This window comes from Perca fluviatilis, unplaced genomic scaffold (assembly GCF_010015445.1).
Source record: "Perca fluviatilis unplaced genomic scaffold, GENO_Pfluv_1.0 PFLUV_unplaced_scaf_5, whole genome shotgun sequence".
Taxonomy (NCBI): domain Eukaryota; kingdom Metazoa; phylum Chordata; class Actinopteri; order Perciformes; family Percidae; genus Perca; species Perca fluviatilis.
Genome location: NW_024375726.1, coordinates 372610 through 387274, shown reverse-complemented (window position 1 = coordinate 387274; position 14665 = coordinate 372610). Strand labels below are relative to the sequence as shown.

General features: G+C 44.2%; 2 protein-coding genes and 2 long non-coding RNA genes across 4 annotated transcripts; 2 read left to right on the top strand and 2 right to left on the bottom strand.

Moving 5' to 3' along the window:
- Positions 1–516: 516 nt before the first annotated feature.
- Positions 517–14442, top strand: LOC120555256 (stromal interaction molecule 1-like; the record flags this gene model as incomplete). Its single annotated transcript, XM_039793937.1, is given in 6 exon segments — positions 517–694; positions 2185–2352; positions 3185–3285; positions 9859–10094; positions 13528–13614; positions 14163–14442. Coding segments are annotated over 6 exon segments (874 nt in total), but the record flags the coding sequence as incomplete, so codon positions are not given.
- LOC120555259 lies at positions 4173–7486 on the top strand. The gene is made up of 2 exons (XR_005638665.1): positions 4173–4879; positions 5547–7486. It is a non-coding gene; the product is annotated as an uncharacterized LOC120555259 (long non-coding RNA).
- Positions 4821–5867, bottom strand: LOC120555258. Its single transcript, XR_005638664.1, has 3 exons — positions 5808–5867; positions 5551–5702; positions 4821–4883 (listed from the first exon to the last, which is right to left on the bottom strand). It is a non-coding gene; the product is annotated as an uncharacterized LOC120555258 (long non-coding RNA).
- LOC120555257 lies at positions 6884–8003 on the bottom strand. Its single transcript, XM_039793938.1, has 2 exons — positions 7792–8003; positions 6884–7424 (listed from the first exon to the last, which is right to left on the bottom strand). Exons 1-2 carry the CDS (start codon positions 7986–7988, stop codon positions 6908–6910), a joined length of 714 nt encoding a protein of 237 aa, XP_039649872.1. The 5' UTR covers positions 7989–8003; the 3' UTR covers positions 6884–6907.
- Positions 14443–14665: the final 223 nt, after the last annotated feature.

Here is a 14665-nt window from a genome sequence, read left to right as displayed (position 1 = left end):
TCAAGTCATATTACAGTATGTCGAAAAAAGTTAAAAAAAGTCATAGTAAACTCATAGAAAAGTCAGAATAGTTTGTTGAAAAAATGAATAAAAAGTCATATTATAGTATGTCGAAAAAGTCAAAAGTCATATTATAGTATATCGAAAAAAGTGAAAAAAGTCATAGTATATGTCGAAAAAGTCATAGAAAAGTCAGAATAGTTTGTAGAGAAAAGGATTAAAAAGTCTTATTATAGTATGTCTCAAAAGTCATATTATAGTATGTCGACAAAGTCAAAAGTCATATTACAGTATGTCAAAAAAGTGAAAAAAATCATAGAATAGTATGTCTAAAAAGTCATAGTACGTCGACAAAGTCATAGTATGTCTAAAAAGTCAAAAGTCATAGTATAGTATGTTGAAAAAGTCATTAAAAGTCAAAAAGCTCCTAGTAAAGTATGTCATAAGTAGTCCTATCCGTAAATAGAAGAAGTTGAGCAGCCAATCAGAGCGGCCTGTTGTTGTTGTGTGTGGCAGGCTGCAGAGGGCCCAGGAGGAGCAGCTCAGCGTTCAGGTGGAGAAGGTGAAAGTGGAGGAGAAGCTGCGGAGCGAGATCGACTCGGCCAAACAGGAAGCTCAGCGGCTGCGAGAGCTGCGAGAGGGAACGGAGAACGAGAGGAGCCGGCAGAACTACGCCGAGGAGGAGCTGGAACAGGTACGCCACTCAGCCAATCAGGGGTCACCTCATCAGGAACAGGTACGCCACTCAGCCAATCAGGGGTCACCTCATCAGGAACAGGTACGCCACTCAGCCAATCAGGGGTCACCTCATCAGGAACAGGTACGCCACTCAGCCAATCAGGGGTCACCTCATCAGGAACAGGTACGCCACTCAGCCAATCAGGGGTCACCTCATCAGGAACAGGTACACCACTCAGCCAATCAGGGGTCACCTCATCAGGAACAGGTACGCCACTCAGCCAATCAGGGGTCACCTCATCATTCCATTGCACATACTTTATATTTACCATTGCACATACTATACATTGCACATACTATGCATTGCACATACTATACATTGCACATACTATGCATTGCACATACTATATATTTACCATTGCACATACTATACATTGCACATACTATACATTGCACATACTATGCATTGCACATACTATATATTTCCCAGATTTCCCATTGCACATACTATACATTTCCCATTGCACATACTATATATTGCACATACTATACATTTCCCATTGCACATACTATATATTGCACATACTATACATTTCCCATTGCACATACTATACATTTCCCATTGCACATACTATATATTGCACATACTATACATTTCCCATTGCACATACTATACATTGCACATACTATACATTTCCCATTGCACATACTATACATTGCACATACTATATATTTCACATATTACACATTGCACATACTATACATTTCCCATTGCACATACTATATTGCACATACTATACATTCCCATTGCACATACTATACATTGCACATACTATACATTTCCCATTGCACATACTATGCATTGCACATACTATATATTTCCCAGATTTCCCATTGCACATACTATACATTTCCCATTGCACATACTATACATTGCACATACTATACATTTCCCATTGCACATTCTATACATTTCCCATTGCACATACTATACATTGCACATACTATACATTTCCCATTGCACATACTATACATTTCCCATTGCGCATACTATACATTGCACATACTATATATTTCCCATATTTCCCATTGCACATACTATACATTTCCCATTGCACATACTATACATTGCACATACTATATATTTCCCATACTTCCCATTGCACATACTATATATTTCCCAAATTTCACATTGCACATTACATTACTTAATGCCAGACCCTTAATCTTTTGGATTTTGGTCTGGATTTCCAGGCTAATTGCACATACTATATATTTCCCATTGCACATACTATATATTTCCCATTGCACATACTACACACTACTAATTATTTGCATTCTACACTCTACCTATTGAGCCTCCTTTTCTTATACTAAACAGCTGTTTGTTCTTATTAATGTTTAATATGTTTGTTTGATCACCAAGGCAATTTCCGTGTGTGTGTGTGTGTGTGTGTGTGTGTGTGTGTGTGTGTGTGTGTGTGTGTGTGTGTGGGTTCATCGTAGGTACGCATGGCGCTGAAGAAGGCGGAGCGGGAGCTGGAGTCGCGGGCTCGCTGGGCGCCGCCAGAGTCTCTGCAGAAGTGGCTGCAGCTAACGCACGAGGTCGAAGTTCAATACTACAACATCAAGAAACAGAGCGCAGAGAGACAGCTGCTGCAGGCCAGAGAGGGGGTGAGACAGACACACACACACACACACAGACACACACACACACACACACACACACACACACACAAAGACACACACACACACACACACACACACACACAGACACACTCACACACACACACACAGACACACACACACACAGACAACACACACACACACACACAGAGAAAGCACACACACACACACACACAGACAGAGAGACACACACACACACACACACACACACACAGACACAAAAAACAGACAGAGACACAATCACACACACACACACACACACAACACAGACACACACACAGACAGAGACACACACACACACACACAGACAGAGACAACATCACACACACACACACACACACACACACACACACACACACACACACCACACACACACACACACACACACACAGAGACACAACACACCACACCACACACACAGAGACAACACACCACACAGAGACACACACACACACACACACACACAAAGACACACACACAGACACCTCACCACCACTCACACACACACACACAGAGACACACACACACACACACACAGAGACACACACACAGACACACAGAGACACACACACACACACACAGAGACACACACACACAGACACACACACACAATCACACACACAGACACTCACACACACACACACAGACAGAGACACACAACACACACACACACAAGATATCCACACACCCCACACACACACACACACACACACACACACACACACACAGAGACACACACACACACACACACACAGAGACACACACACACACACACACACACAGAGACACTCACACACTCATGATGATGTCTGTGTTTCAGGCGGAGAAGATCAAGAAGAAGCGGAGCTCTCTGTTCGGGACGTTTCACGTTGCTCACAGCTCCTCGCTGGACGACGTTGACCACAAGATCCTCTCTGCTAAGTGAGTGACCTTTAACCCCTTAACACTCCTGTAAAATTAGCCAAAAACGCCTATCCAAGGCATACCCATAGTAAATTGGAAGCTGTTCTTGAACCATTTGTTCTACATGCATGTCTATGGTTTCATTTGAAAGGTAACACTCTGAGGCTTCTTTCCCAACAGTTAGAATTACTGTAAGTGCTATTGGCTTTGAGTAATAGAAGTTTGAATATACTGGAAAATATTTTTTTTATGTCCGCCTGAGTTATATTTTATAGACAAATGGCTGTAGATGACTACTGCTGGGACCTATTAGCCTGAAAACACAATGCGGCTATAGCAAGAAGTCTTACACAGTCCCAGTTGAAATTTCATATCAATATCTCATAAAATGAATATTCTACACCCGTTTTTGTATGGGTATATGTCTAGGCGTTCACGAAAACGGCCATTTTAGTGACTCTAAAAAGGACCCTTGGTAACGATGGTCACATACCTAGACTAAAAAGACTGCTACCCATGAACATTTGACATTACGGTCATCATTCAGGGCTCTATTGAAAGGTTACATTAAGAGCTATCCCATCTCATATCCAGAATCACTGTCAGTATTTCTAACACAGAGTAACAGAAGCATGAACACAATAAATTGCAGTTTTCTAACTTTGTGTAAAATAAAGTCAAAACAAGTGGTAAGGTGGAAAAGTAGTGTATAAAAAGGTAACAAAATATTTACAGCTATTAACATATCTAAATATACATATTTACAATTATGTATGTACAGGTTATCTGCTACATGCAACAAAGCACAAAGAACGTTTGAAGACACAAAAAGGACCCTTTCGTAAAAAATTTCAAATAAGTGCTATGGTGAAAAGTAGTGCAAAAAAGCATTACTATATAACTATTTACATATTATCTAAATCCACATATTTACAGGTTATTGGCAACATGCCAGACATTGTAAAAATCTCAAGTGACAAAGCACAAAGGACATTTGAAGACCCATAAAGGAACCGTTGGTAAAAATGGTCAACAAAGTAAAACAAGTGCTATGCTGAAAAAGTATTGCGAGTACTATTATATAACTTTTTACACACATATATCTATAAATTGCAGGAACCCAGCAAATCAAATCCATACTTCACTGTTAACTGTCAAGCCACTAAATAAACCTGTATGGAAAATGAGCACCTGTGCTGATGTGTTAAATTAGTTAACGATCATATGACATGAGACAGCACCATCTCTCCTTCTCTCTTTGCGCGCACACAGACACACACGGTCCGCATCTGGTGGTTGATGAACATAGATATGTGCTGCAGCCACTGTACTAGTATTTACAATGACAGGTTACTGGCAACATGCCAGTCATTATAACAGTCACGGCCAGCGACAAAGCACAAAGGAATATCGCAGGTGGAGCACTTCACTGGTGTCTTGGCATGACACTGCCTGCACTTCAGCCGACCAGCAGTGCTGTGCCCACTGATCTGCACTGGCCTGTGATGTGCTCCACGTGGAGCTGGAGGTGGTTCGGGTGTGGCTGTGCAGGAAGACCCCGCCTCTGCCAGCTCCACTGCGAGCGTCTCTCTGAACGCCTTCTGATGCAGAGGTACCTCCATGCATCCATCCATCTTCGTCCGCTTATTCGGTGTCGGGTCGCGGGGGGAGCAGCTCCAGCAGGGGACCCCAAACTTCCCTTTCCCGAGCAACATTAACCAGCTCCGACTGGGGGATCCCGAGGCGTTCCCAGGCCAGGTTGGAGATATAATCCCTCCACCTAGTCCTGGGTCTTCCCCGGGCCTCCTCCAGCTGGACGCGTGCTCTGGAACACCTCCCTAGGGAGGCGCCGGGGGGCATCCCTCACCAGATGCCCGAACCACCTCAACTGGCTCCTTCGACGCGAAGGAGCAGTGGCTCTACTTCGAGCTCCTCACGGATGACTGAGCTTCTCACCCTATTCTCTAAAGGAGACGCCAGCCACCCTCCTGAGGAAACCCATTTCGGCGCTTGTACCCTGGATCTCGTTCTTTCGGTCATGACCCAGCCTTCATGACCATAGGTGAGGGAGTAACGAAAACTGACCGGTAGATCGAGAGCTTTGCCTTCTGGCTCAGCTCTTTTTCGTCACAACGGTGCGATAGATGGAATGTAATACCGCACCCGCTGCGCCGATTCTCCGACCAATCTCCCGCTCCATTGTCCCCTCACTCGCGAACAAAACCCCCAAGGTACTTGAACTCCTTCACTTGGGGTAAGGACTCATTCCCTACCTGGAGGTACCTCTCCTTTGCCAATTGCAAGGTCCTTCTGGAGGAGGAAGGCGTTCACAATTGCGATGTCCATGAAGTGGTAAAACAGAGTCTTGTACCACCGTTGGGTCTTGTGCAGGACTTTGTAATACCCTATGAGGTCCACTCCACCCATGCATCTACCTACAGTAGATGAACAGACAATATACAAAAACATTAATGTATACAGCACACAAATAACACTTCCAAGAGCATACAGGAAAATGTAGTTGAATATATAGTACGTACCGGTTGTAGTCCTTCCCCACTGGTGGAACTGAGACGTCCTTCAGCTAGGCTCTGGAATGACCTTCCTCTGTCTGTAAAAACCTGTCCTTCTCTGGGGGGGGTTTTTTCAGAGTGCTCTTAAAACTCACTTGTTTTCCTTAGCATTTGATAATGCTTTGTAAGTTGTTTGTATTGTTTTGGCTTTTATGTTTTTATACGTTATGTACAGCACTTTGGTTCCACTTGTGGTTGTGAAAGTGCTTTATAAATAAAGTTGAGTTGAGTTCAGCTGCCACTGCCCATCTGCACCCTTTGACCCTCCTCTGCACTGTGTCCTCTGCGTGGGCCCTGTGGAGAGTTGAGCACAGAAAAACATCCCTTGTGTCTCGCCGCTGGACAAAGAGCAAGGAGCCATTCCTGATCCAGCGTATGCTGCCACGGGGAGATTTTGAGACCAGATTGTTGACCTTTGACCTTGGGAATCCGATTCTGTTTGTGCGGATGGTTCCGCATGCCCAGATCCTCTTCAGAAGGAGGTCACGAAACAGGATTGGACTTGTATAAAAATTGTCCACAAAGACCTTTATAGCTGGTGCCCAGCAACTGTACATCAATTAGCTCCATCACTGCCACATAACTCTCCCTTACCACTGTTTCCCTGACACTTTCCCTCATAAACAAAAAGGTCCCATGTATAACCGTTCCTGGAGTCTGCCAGAACAAAGAGTTTATAACCCCAGCGAACAGGCTTGTTTTTCAAGTATTGTTTCAGACCAGTGCGGGCTTTTGAAGCAACCATTCGCTCATCAATGGCGATTTCCTGGCCAGGGTGATAGTTTCTTCTACAGGAGTCCCTCATCTCCTCGTAGAGCGGCTTTATCTTACCCAGGCGGTCGTAGGCTCCTGTGCCTCTCCTTTCATCATTAGCAGCATCCCCCACAGAGCTGCTGACGTGAAGGGACTGGGAGATCCTGAGGAACTTTTTACCAGTCATTACCCGTCTCGGGAACGGCAAGCTATAAAGATGACCCCCACGCCAGTAATCAGTGAAAGAAAAGCATTTGACTACACCCATGTAAACAACTAAAGACATGAATCCAAACATGTCCTGCAATGTCAGATCAATCCACGGGATAGAGGGTGTTGAATGGTGTGTTGATCCACAGTTGTTGGTGTTTTGAAGTATTGTCTTCAAAACAGAGTTGGTAAAAAAATAGTTGAAACAACTGCAGGGCTGTGTACGTAGCAGTACGTATGAGCTGGGGTCCTGGGACATTTCTGGGTCTGAAGGTGGGCTGTGGTGGTGTGATGTCTGGAACGTCAACATCATTCCACCTCTCTTCAGATGGGCTGGTTGATCTGGCTTGACTGCAGCCGCTCCCATTTCCTCGTCCTCTACCTCTTGGTCTCCTGCTGTTCTGGGGAGTTGGAAGATGAGGCTCCTCAGCTGATGAACTGTCCTGCTGCTCTACGCCTCTCCCTTTTCCTCTACCTTGTCCTCTACCTCTTGGTCTCCTGCTGTTCTGTGGAAAAGGAAGCTCCTCACCTGATGAACTGTCCTGCTGCTCCACTCCATGTGGCCACCTGCTCACTGGTGCAGATGTAGCTGGCTCCCAATCCATATCTACATCACATTTCCTATAATGTGAAAATAAAGAAATAACAGTAATTACAACTAATGTTCTGAATGCGAAGCCACCGAAAAATATTAACAAATAGATATTACCATAGATATTTACATAAATACAATAACAGCTGAGAGAGCTAGAGAGCAGGGTTGCCTTTAGATGAGAGACAACTTTGTCTGGCTCATTTAGTGTAACGTTAGCATGATAGCTTGGTGAAATTAGCAAGCTAAGGTTAGCTTAGCGAACTATCCATTCTCTAAATTAGTAAACATTGAAATCATCTAAACACTCTTCAACAGTCAAACTGAAGCAGACGGTGAGCTCCAGGTCACAGCCTGTCTAAATATACAGTAATGTTATATACGTAAAATACTCACTTGTCGAGAGTAATGTCTCCTCCCTCTAGGAACATGTCCTCTGCCACGGAGTCGATGCAAGACATTTCACTGTCTTTCTCAGACATTTCCTCCTCTGACTCGTCGCTTTCACGTTGCCGAGTACACTCTTCCACTGCCTCTTGGAGGGTATATCTTCTTGACTTGCTAATTTTCACCATTCTCAACTTCTCGTTCATTTTGGTTTAGGATGCAGAAAGTAGTTGGGCGTGTTTTTGCCATAGGTTTTTGCACTAGACAGATCATTCCTTTGTTTAGGATTGTAACTACCCGCGAAAGCATCAGTTCCCCATATTAAAAAGTTCATTGGCTATACAAAACGTCAGTCATCGGCACAACCAGTTGCTATTGGCACAAAATAAAAGGGCGTGCACCTTCTTTCACCGCAGGCCCTCGTTGGCTATTCTAGGCTGTAGACGAGACCAGGAAGGTCCTATTGGTTCAAGTGAGGTGTCAATCGAAAGGTCAGAGTGCAGGGGCCATTTTGATATCAGATACCGGCAAGAAATTGTATGCAAACAAGATTTACTCCAGGAAATACAGTAAAATATTAAATAACTGCCGCGAAATTTGAAATTTAAAAACAGCTGTCCGTGGATATATTTTAATGGCATAATATGTTTGGACTAAATAGTTTACTGGATTTGATCGTCTGGACCTTTGTCCATTTGTCCAATGTAACAAGACCGTTTTTGTCAGAATATTATGGATCTGTGGATTACAATGAGGCTTCAAAGGTGAGTTACCTCAATTTTGTAGTTGTTTGTTACTCAGACAGAGGGGATGATTGTACCTGCTGTTGTTATCGTGTCTTGGAATAGTTTGTATCAGTGAAATCACAAGAGTTTTAGCTTTCTAAAGATGTGTGGCATGAGTAACTTCTTAAATATAGGAGCTGTATACATAGCATCACGTGTTAAAAAGAACGTTAAGGGGTTAAAATACAGAATATAATTTATAATTATTAAAAATTAACAGTACAGTGTCAACAATATCACCATCACCAAACTCCACCAGACTCCATGTAAATAATCAGGACTTTTAGCATGTATAGAGCCAGCATATCTCCACCAGACTCCATGTAAATAATCAGGACTTTTAGTGTGTATAGAGCCAGCATATTTCCACCAGACTCCATGTTAATAATCAGGACTTTTAGCATGTATAGAGCCAGCATATCTCCACCAGACTCCATGTAAATAATCAGGACTTTTAGTGTGTAGACCAGCATATTTCACAGACTCCATGTAAATAATCAACTTTTAAGTGTATAGAGCCAGCATATCTCTACCAGACTCCATGTAAATAATCAGGACTTTTAGCGTGTATAGAGCCAGCATATCTCCACATGTAAATGGGTGAATTAAGGGTTTATTTCAACCAAAGCAGAGTGGTGATTGTTGGAACAGTGGAAAGATGAACCAAGATGGCTTTTGGTAGTTTCACTTTGTTTCTGTCCACTTTGAATGAAGTGTGTTTTACGATGATAAAAGTCCTGATTATTTACATGGAGTCTGGTGGAAATATGCTGGCTCTATACAGTTTTTTTTTCCCTTTAAAAGCCTTGATTATTTACATGGAGTCTGGTGGAGATATGCTGGCTCTATACCACTAAAATCCCTGATTAACCTATGGAGTCTGGTAACTCTAAACGCTAAAGCTGATTTATATGGGTCTGAATAATAACGCTAAAAGTCCTGATTATTTACATGGAGTCTGGTGGAGATATGCTGGCTCTATACTGTAAAAGTCCTGATTATTTACATGGAGTCTGGTGGAGATATGCTGGCTCTATACATGCGCTAAAAGTCCTGATTATTTACATGGAGTCTGGTGGAGATATGCTGGCTCTATACACGCTAAAAGTCCTGATTATTTACATGGAGTCTGGTGGAGATATGCTGGCTCTATACACGCTAAAAGTCCTGATTATTTACATGGAGTCTGGTGGAGATATGCTGGCTCTATACACGCTAAAAGTCCTGATTATTTACATGGAGTCTGGTGTAGTTTGGTGAAGGTGATTTCGGGGCTGTTTGATTCCCTCAGACAGGCGCTGGCTGAGGTGACTGCAGCTCTGCGGGAGAAGCTGCACCGCTGGCAGCAGATGGAGACCCTGACCGGGTTCTGTCTGGTCAATAACCCGGGTATGGGGGCGCTGGCCACCGCCCTGAACCTGGACCCGGCCTTCCTCGGCCTGAGAGCCCCGACCCCCCAACACCTCATAATGTCAGACGACCTGGACGACATGGACGAGGACATCCTGTCCCCTGGGACACTGCAGTGTGAGTAGAGAGAGAGAGAGAGAGAGACAGGGAGAGAGAGAAAGGGGGGGGGGAGAGAGAGAGAGACAGAGAGAGAGAGGGAGAGAGAGAGAGAGAAAGGGAGGGGAGAGAGAGAGAGAGACAGAGAGAGAGAGAAAGGGAGGGGGGAGAGAGAGAGAGAGAGAGAGAGAGAGATAGACAGACAGACAGACAGATAGATAAATAGACAGACAGATAGATAAATAGACAGACAGACAGACAGACAAACAGATGAATAGACGGACAGATAAATAGACAGACAGACAAACAGATAAATAGACAGACAGACAGACAGACAGACAGATAAATAGACAATTTGTGTTACTTCCAGTTCCACCCTTGATTAGATGAACTGAAAACATTACGAGATGCTGTGTGTCCTTATTTAAAGAGATATAGTGACAGAACATGTAATCTCTGTGGACCTGTTCACCCATCGCTTCAGCTTTCCTACGGAGGCTCGAGAGGGACAAACTGGAAAGAGTTTTATTCCCACTCAACGATAACGAAACACTGGTCTGGCTATCAGCAGACCAAGCTCAATCTTATTAAAGCGCCCATATTCTGCTCATTTCCAGGTTCATAATTGTATTTTGAGGTTGTACCAGAATAGGTTTACATGGATTAATTATCAAAAAACTCCATATTTTAGTTGTACTGCACATTGCTGCAGCTCCTCTTTTCACCCTGTGTTCAGGTCTCTGTTTTAGCTACAGAGTGAGACCTCTCACTGCTGGAACATCTTTGTTGGGAGTCACACATGCTCAGTAGCTAGGTAAAGACTACATGCTCAGCAGCTAGGTAAGGACTACATGCTCAGTAGCTAGGTAAGACTACATGCTCAGTAGCTAGGTAAGGACTACATGCTCAGTAGCTAGGTAAGGACTACATGCTCAGTAGCTAGGTAAGGACTACACGCTCAGTAGCTAGGTAAGGACTACATGCTCAGTAGCTAGGTAAGACTACATGCTCAGTAGCTAGGTAAGACTACATGCTCAGTAGCTAGGTAAGACTACATGCTCAGTAGCTAGGTAAGGACTACATGCTCAGTAGCTAGGTAAGACTACATGCTCAGTAGCTAGGTAAGACTACATGTTCAGTAGCTAGGTAAGACTACATGTTCAGTAGCTAGGTAAGGACTACATGCTCAGTAGCTAGGTAAGACTACATGTTCAGTCGCTAGGTAAGGACTACATGCTCAGTAGCTAGGTAAGACTACATGCTCAGTAGCTAGGTAAGGACTACATGCTCAGTAGCTAGGTAAGACTACATGTTCAGTAGCTAGGTAAGACTACATGCTCAGTAGCTAGGTAAGGACTACATGCTCAGTAGCTAGGTAAGACTACATGCTCAGTAGCTAGGTAAGACTACATGCTCAGTAGCTAGGTAAGGACTACATGCTCAGTAGCTAGGTAAGATTACATGATCAGTAGTTAGGTAAGGACTACATGCTCAGTAGCTAGGTAAGGACTACATGCTCAGTAGCTAGGTAAGACTACATGCTCAGTAGCTAGGTAAGACTACATGCTCAGTAGCTAGGTAAGGACTACATGCTCAGTAGCTAGGTAAGGACTACATGCTCAGTAGCTAGGTAAGACTACATGCTCAGTAGCTAGGTAAGGACTACATGCTCAGTAGCTAGGTAAGACTACATGCTCAGTAGCTAGGTAAGGACTACATGCTCAGTAGCTAGGTAAGACTACATGCTCAGTAGCTAGGTAAGGACTACATGCTCAGTAGCTAGGTAAGAACTACATGCTCAGTAGCTAGGTAAGGACTACATGCTCAGTAGCTAGGTAAGGACTACATGCTCAGTAGCTAGGTAAGACTACATGCTCAGTAGCTAGGTAAGGACTACATGCTCAGTAGCTAGGTAAGGACTACATGCTCAGTAGCTAGGTAAGACTACATGCTCAGTAGCAGACCAACGTAGCTAGGTAAGGACTACATGCTCAGTAGCTAGGTAAGAGTACATGCTCAGTAGCTAGGTAAGGACTACATGCTCAGTAGCTAGGTAAGAACTACATGCTCAGTAGCTAGGTAAGACTACATCTAGTAGCGTAAGCGCACTACTGCTCAGTAGCTAGGTAAGGACTACATGCTCAGTAGCTAGGTAAGGACTACATGCTCAGTAGCTAGGTAAGACTACATGCTCAGTAGCTAGTAAGGACTACATGCTCAGTAGCTAGGTAAGGCTACATGCTCAGTAGCTAGGTAAGACTACATGCTCAGTAGCTAGGTAAGACTACATGCTCAGTAGCTAGGTAAAGGACTACATGCTCAGTAGCTAGGTAAGGACTACATGCTCAGTAGCTAGGTAAACTACATGCTCAGTAGTTAGGTAAGGACTACATGTTCAGTAGCTAGGTAAGACTACATGCTCAGTAGCTAGGTAAGACTACATGCTCAGTAGCTAGGTAAGGACTACATGCTCAGTAGCTAGGTAAGGACTACATGCTCAGTAGTTAGGTAAGACTACATGCTCAGTAGCTAGGTAAGACTACATGCTCAGTAGCTAGGTAAGACTACATGCTCAGTAGCTAGGTAAGACTACATGCTCAGTAGCTAGGTAAGACTACATGCTCAGTAGCTAGGTAAGACTACATGCTCAGTAGCTAGGTAAGACTACATGCTCAGTAGCTAGGTAAGGACTACATGCTCAGTAGCTAGGTAAGACTACATGCTCAGTAGCTAGGTAAAGACTACATGCTCAGTAGCTAGGTAAGACTACATGCTCAGTAGCTAGGTAAGACTACATGCTCAGTAGCTAGGTAAGACTACATGCTCAGTAGCTAGGTAAGACTACATGCTCAGTAGCTAGGTAAGGACTACATGCTCAGTAGCTAGGTAAGACTACATGCTCAGTAGCTAGGTAAGACTACATGCTCAGTAGCTAGGTAAGACTACATGCTCAGTAGCTAGGTAAGGACTACATGCTCAGTAGCTAGGTAAGACTACATGCTCAGTAGCTAGGTAAGGACTACATGAGCTAGTCATCAACGGGCATAGTTCAGATGACTCTGCACGCAATTGGACAGTCCTTCAACCAATCAGATCAGAGCAACGAGCTGGGTGACGTAGCAGCGACAGCGGCATCGACTGGTCGCTGCACTTCGGTGGGCGCCATGTTGAATGTAAACAAAAAGCTGCTTGGTGGCTTCTCTATCAGCAGCGTGTTAAACCGGCCAATAGCACGCCAAAGGTAGGATAAGCCAGTTTGTGATTGGTCAGGATAGATAAACGGACAGGTCTCCAGCCTGAGCTGCACGGAGAAATCAAACCCCCGGCCAATCGGGCTGGGGTTTACCCAGTGTAACGACACACCTTTACCTGACCTCATCTTCTCTCTCTGTCTCTCTCCTGATTGGCTCCTCTCTTCCTCGCCTCTCTCTCTCCTGATTGGCTCCCTGTGCAGACGCAGCGTGGCAGATGGACCGGCGAGTGAGCGACCTCTGGCCCCTGAGTGGCATCGCAGACACTCAGTCACCGTGGAAACACTCTGGTTGGCCCCTCCTTCCCTCTCTCTGATTGGTTCATTTCATACCTCCAAACTTTTTGTCAGGGTTCCCACGGTTACACCAAATAGAACGACCTTTTTAAAATACTGAAAATACAAAAATACAGACACACACACACACACACACACACACACACACACACACACACACACAGAGACATACAGAGAGACACACACAGACATACACACACACACACACACACACACACACACACACACACACACACACACACACACACACACACATACAGAGACACACACACACACACAGACATACACACAGATATATACACACACACACACACAGACACACACACACAGATATACACACACAGACACACACACAGACATATACACACACACACACACACACACACACATACAAAGACACACACAAACACACACAGACACACACATTGTGTCTGTTTTTTCAAAATAAAAGCCCCGCTGAGTCTAATGACTGTATAACTTCCTGTGTGTCTGGTTTTTCAAAATAAAAGCCCCCCTGAGTCTAACCCCTCTCTGTGCTGCAGCTCAGAGTCTGACGCCCCTGCGGCCGCGCACAGGAGACCCCGCGCTGACCTTCAGCTCCCACAGGTCTGTGATTGGTCACAGCTTATTTTGGGCTTTTTGCTGATTTATTGGTGCGTTCTTTTTGTCCACCGAAGTCGATCTAAGAGTCGTTTTCCTGAGTTACGAACCGGAACTTGCAGAAAGAGCGCCCCCCTGAGGTCGTATATATATACGACTCGTTAAGTCGTCTGAACTCAGAGGACCCCGAGCTCACTTTCAAAGATGGCTACGTCATCACACGTAGTAAACATCGTGGTTTCCTACAATTTTAAGCACTTTTGTCTTTATTGTAACCAAATGAAGAAGTCGTACACATAGGGCTGTATACTGCTACCTATAGGCATGTCTACAGTCTTATTAGGAGTTAAACATAGCGCTGTATACTGCTACCTATAGGCATGTCTCTACAGTCTTATTAGGAGTTAAACATAGCGCTGTATACTGCTACCTATAGGCATGTCTC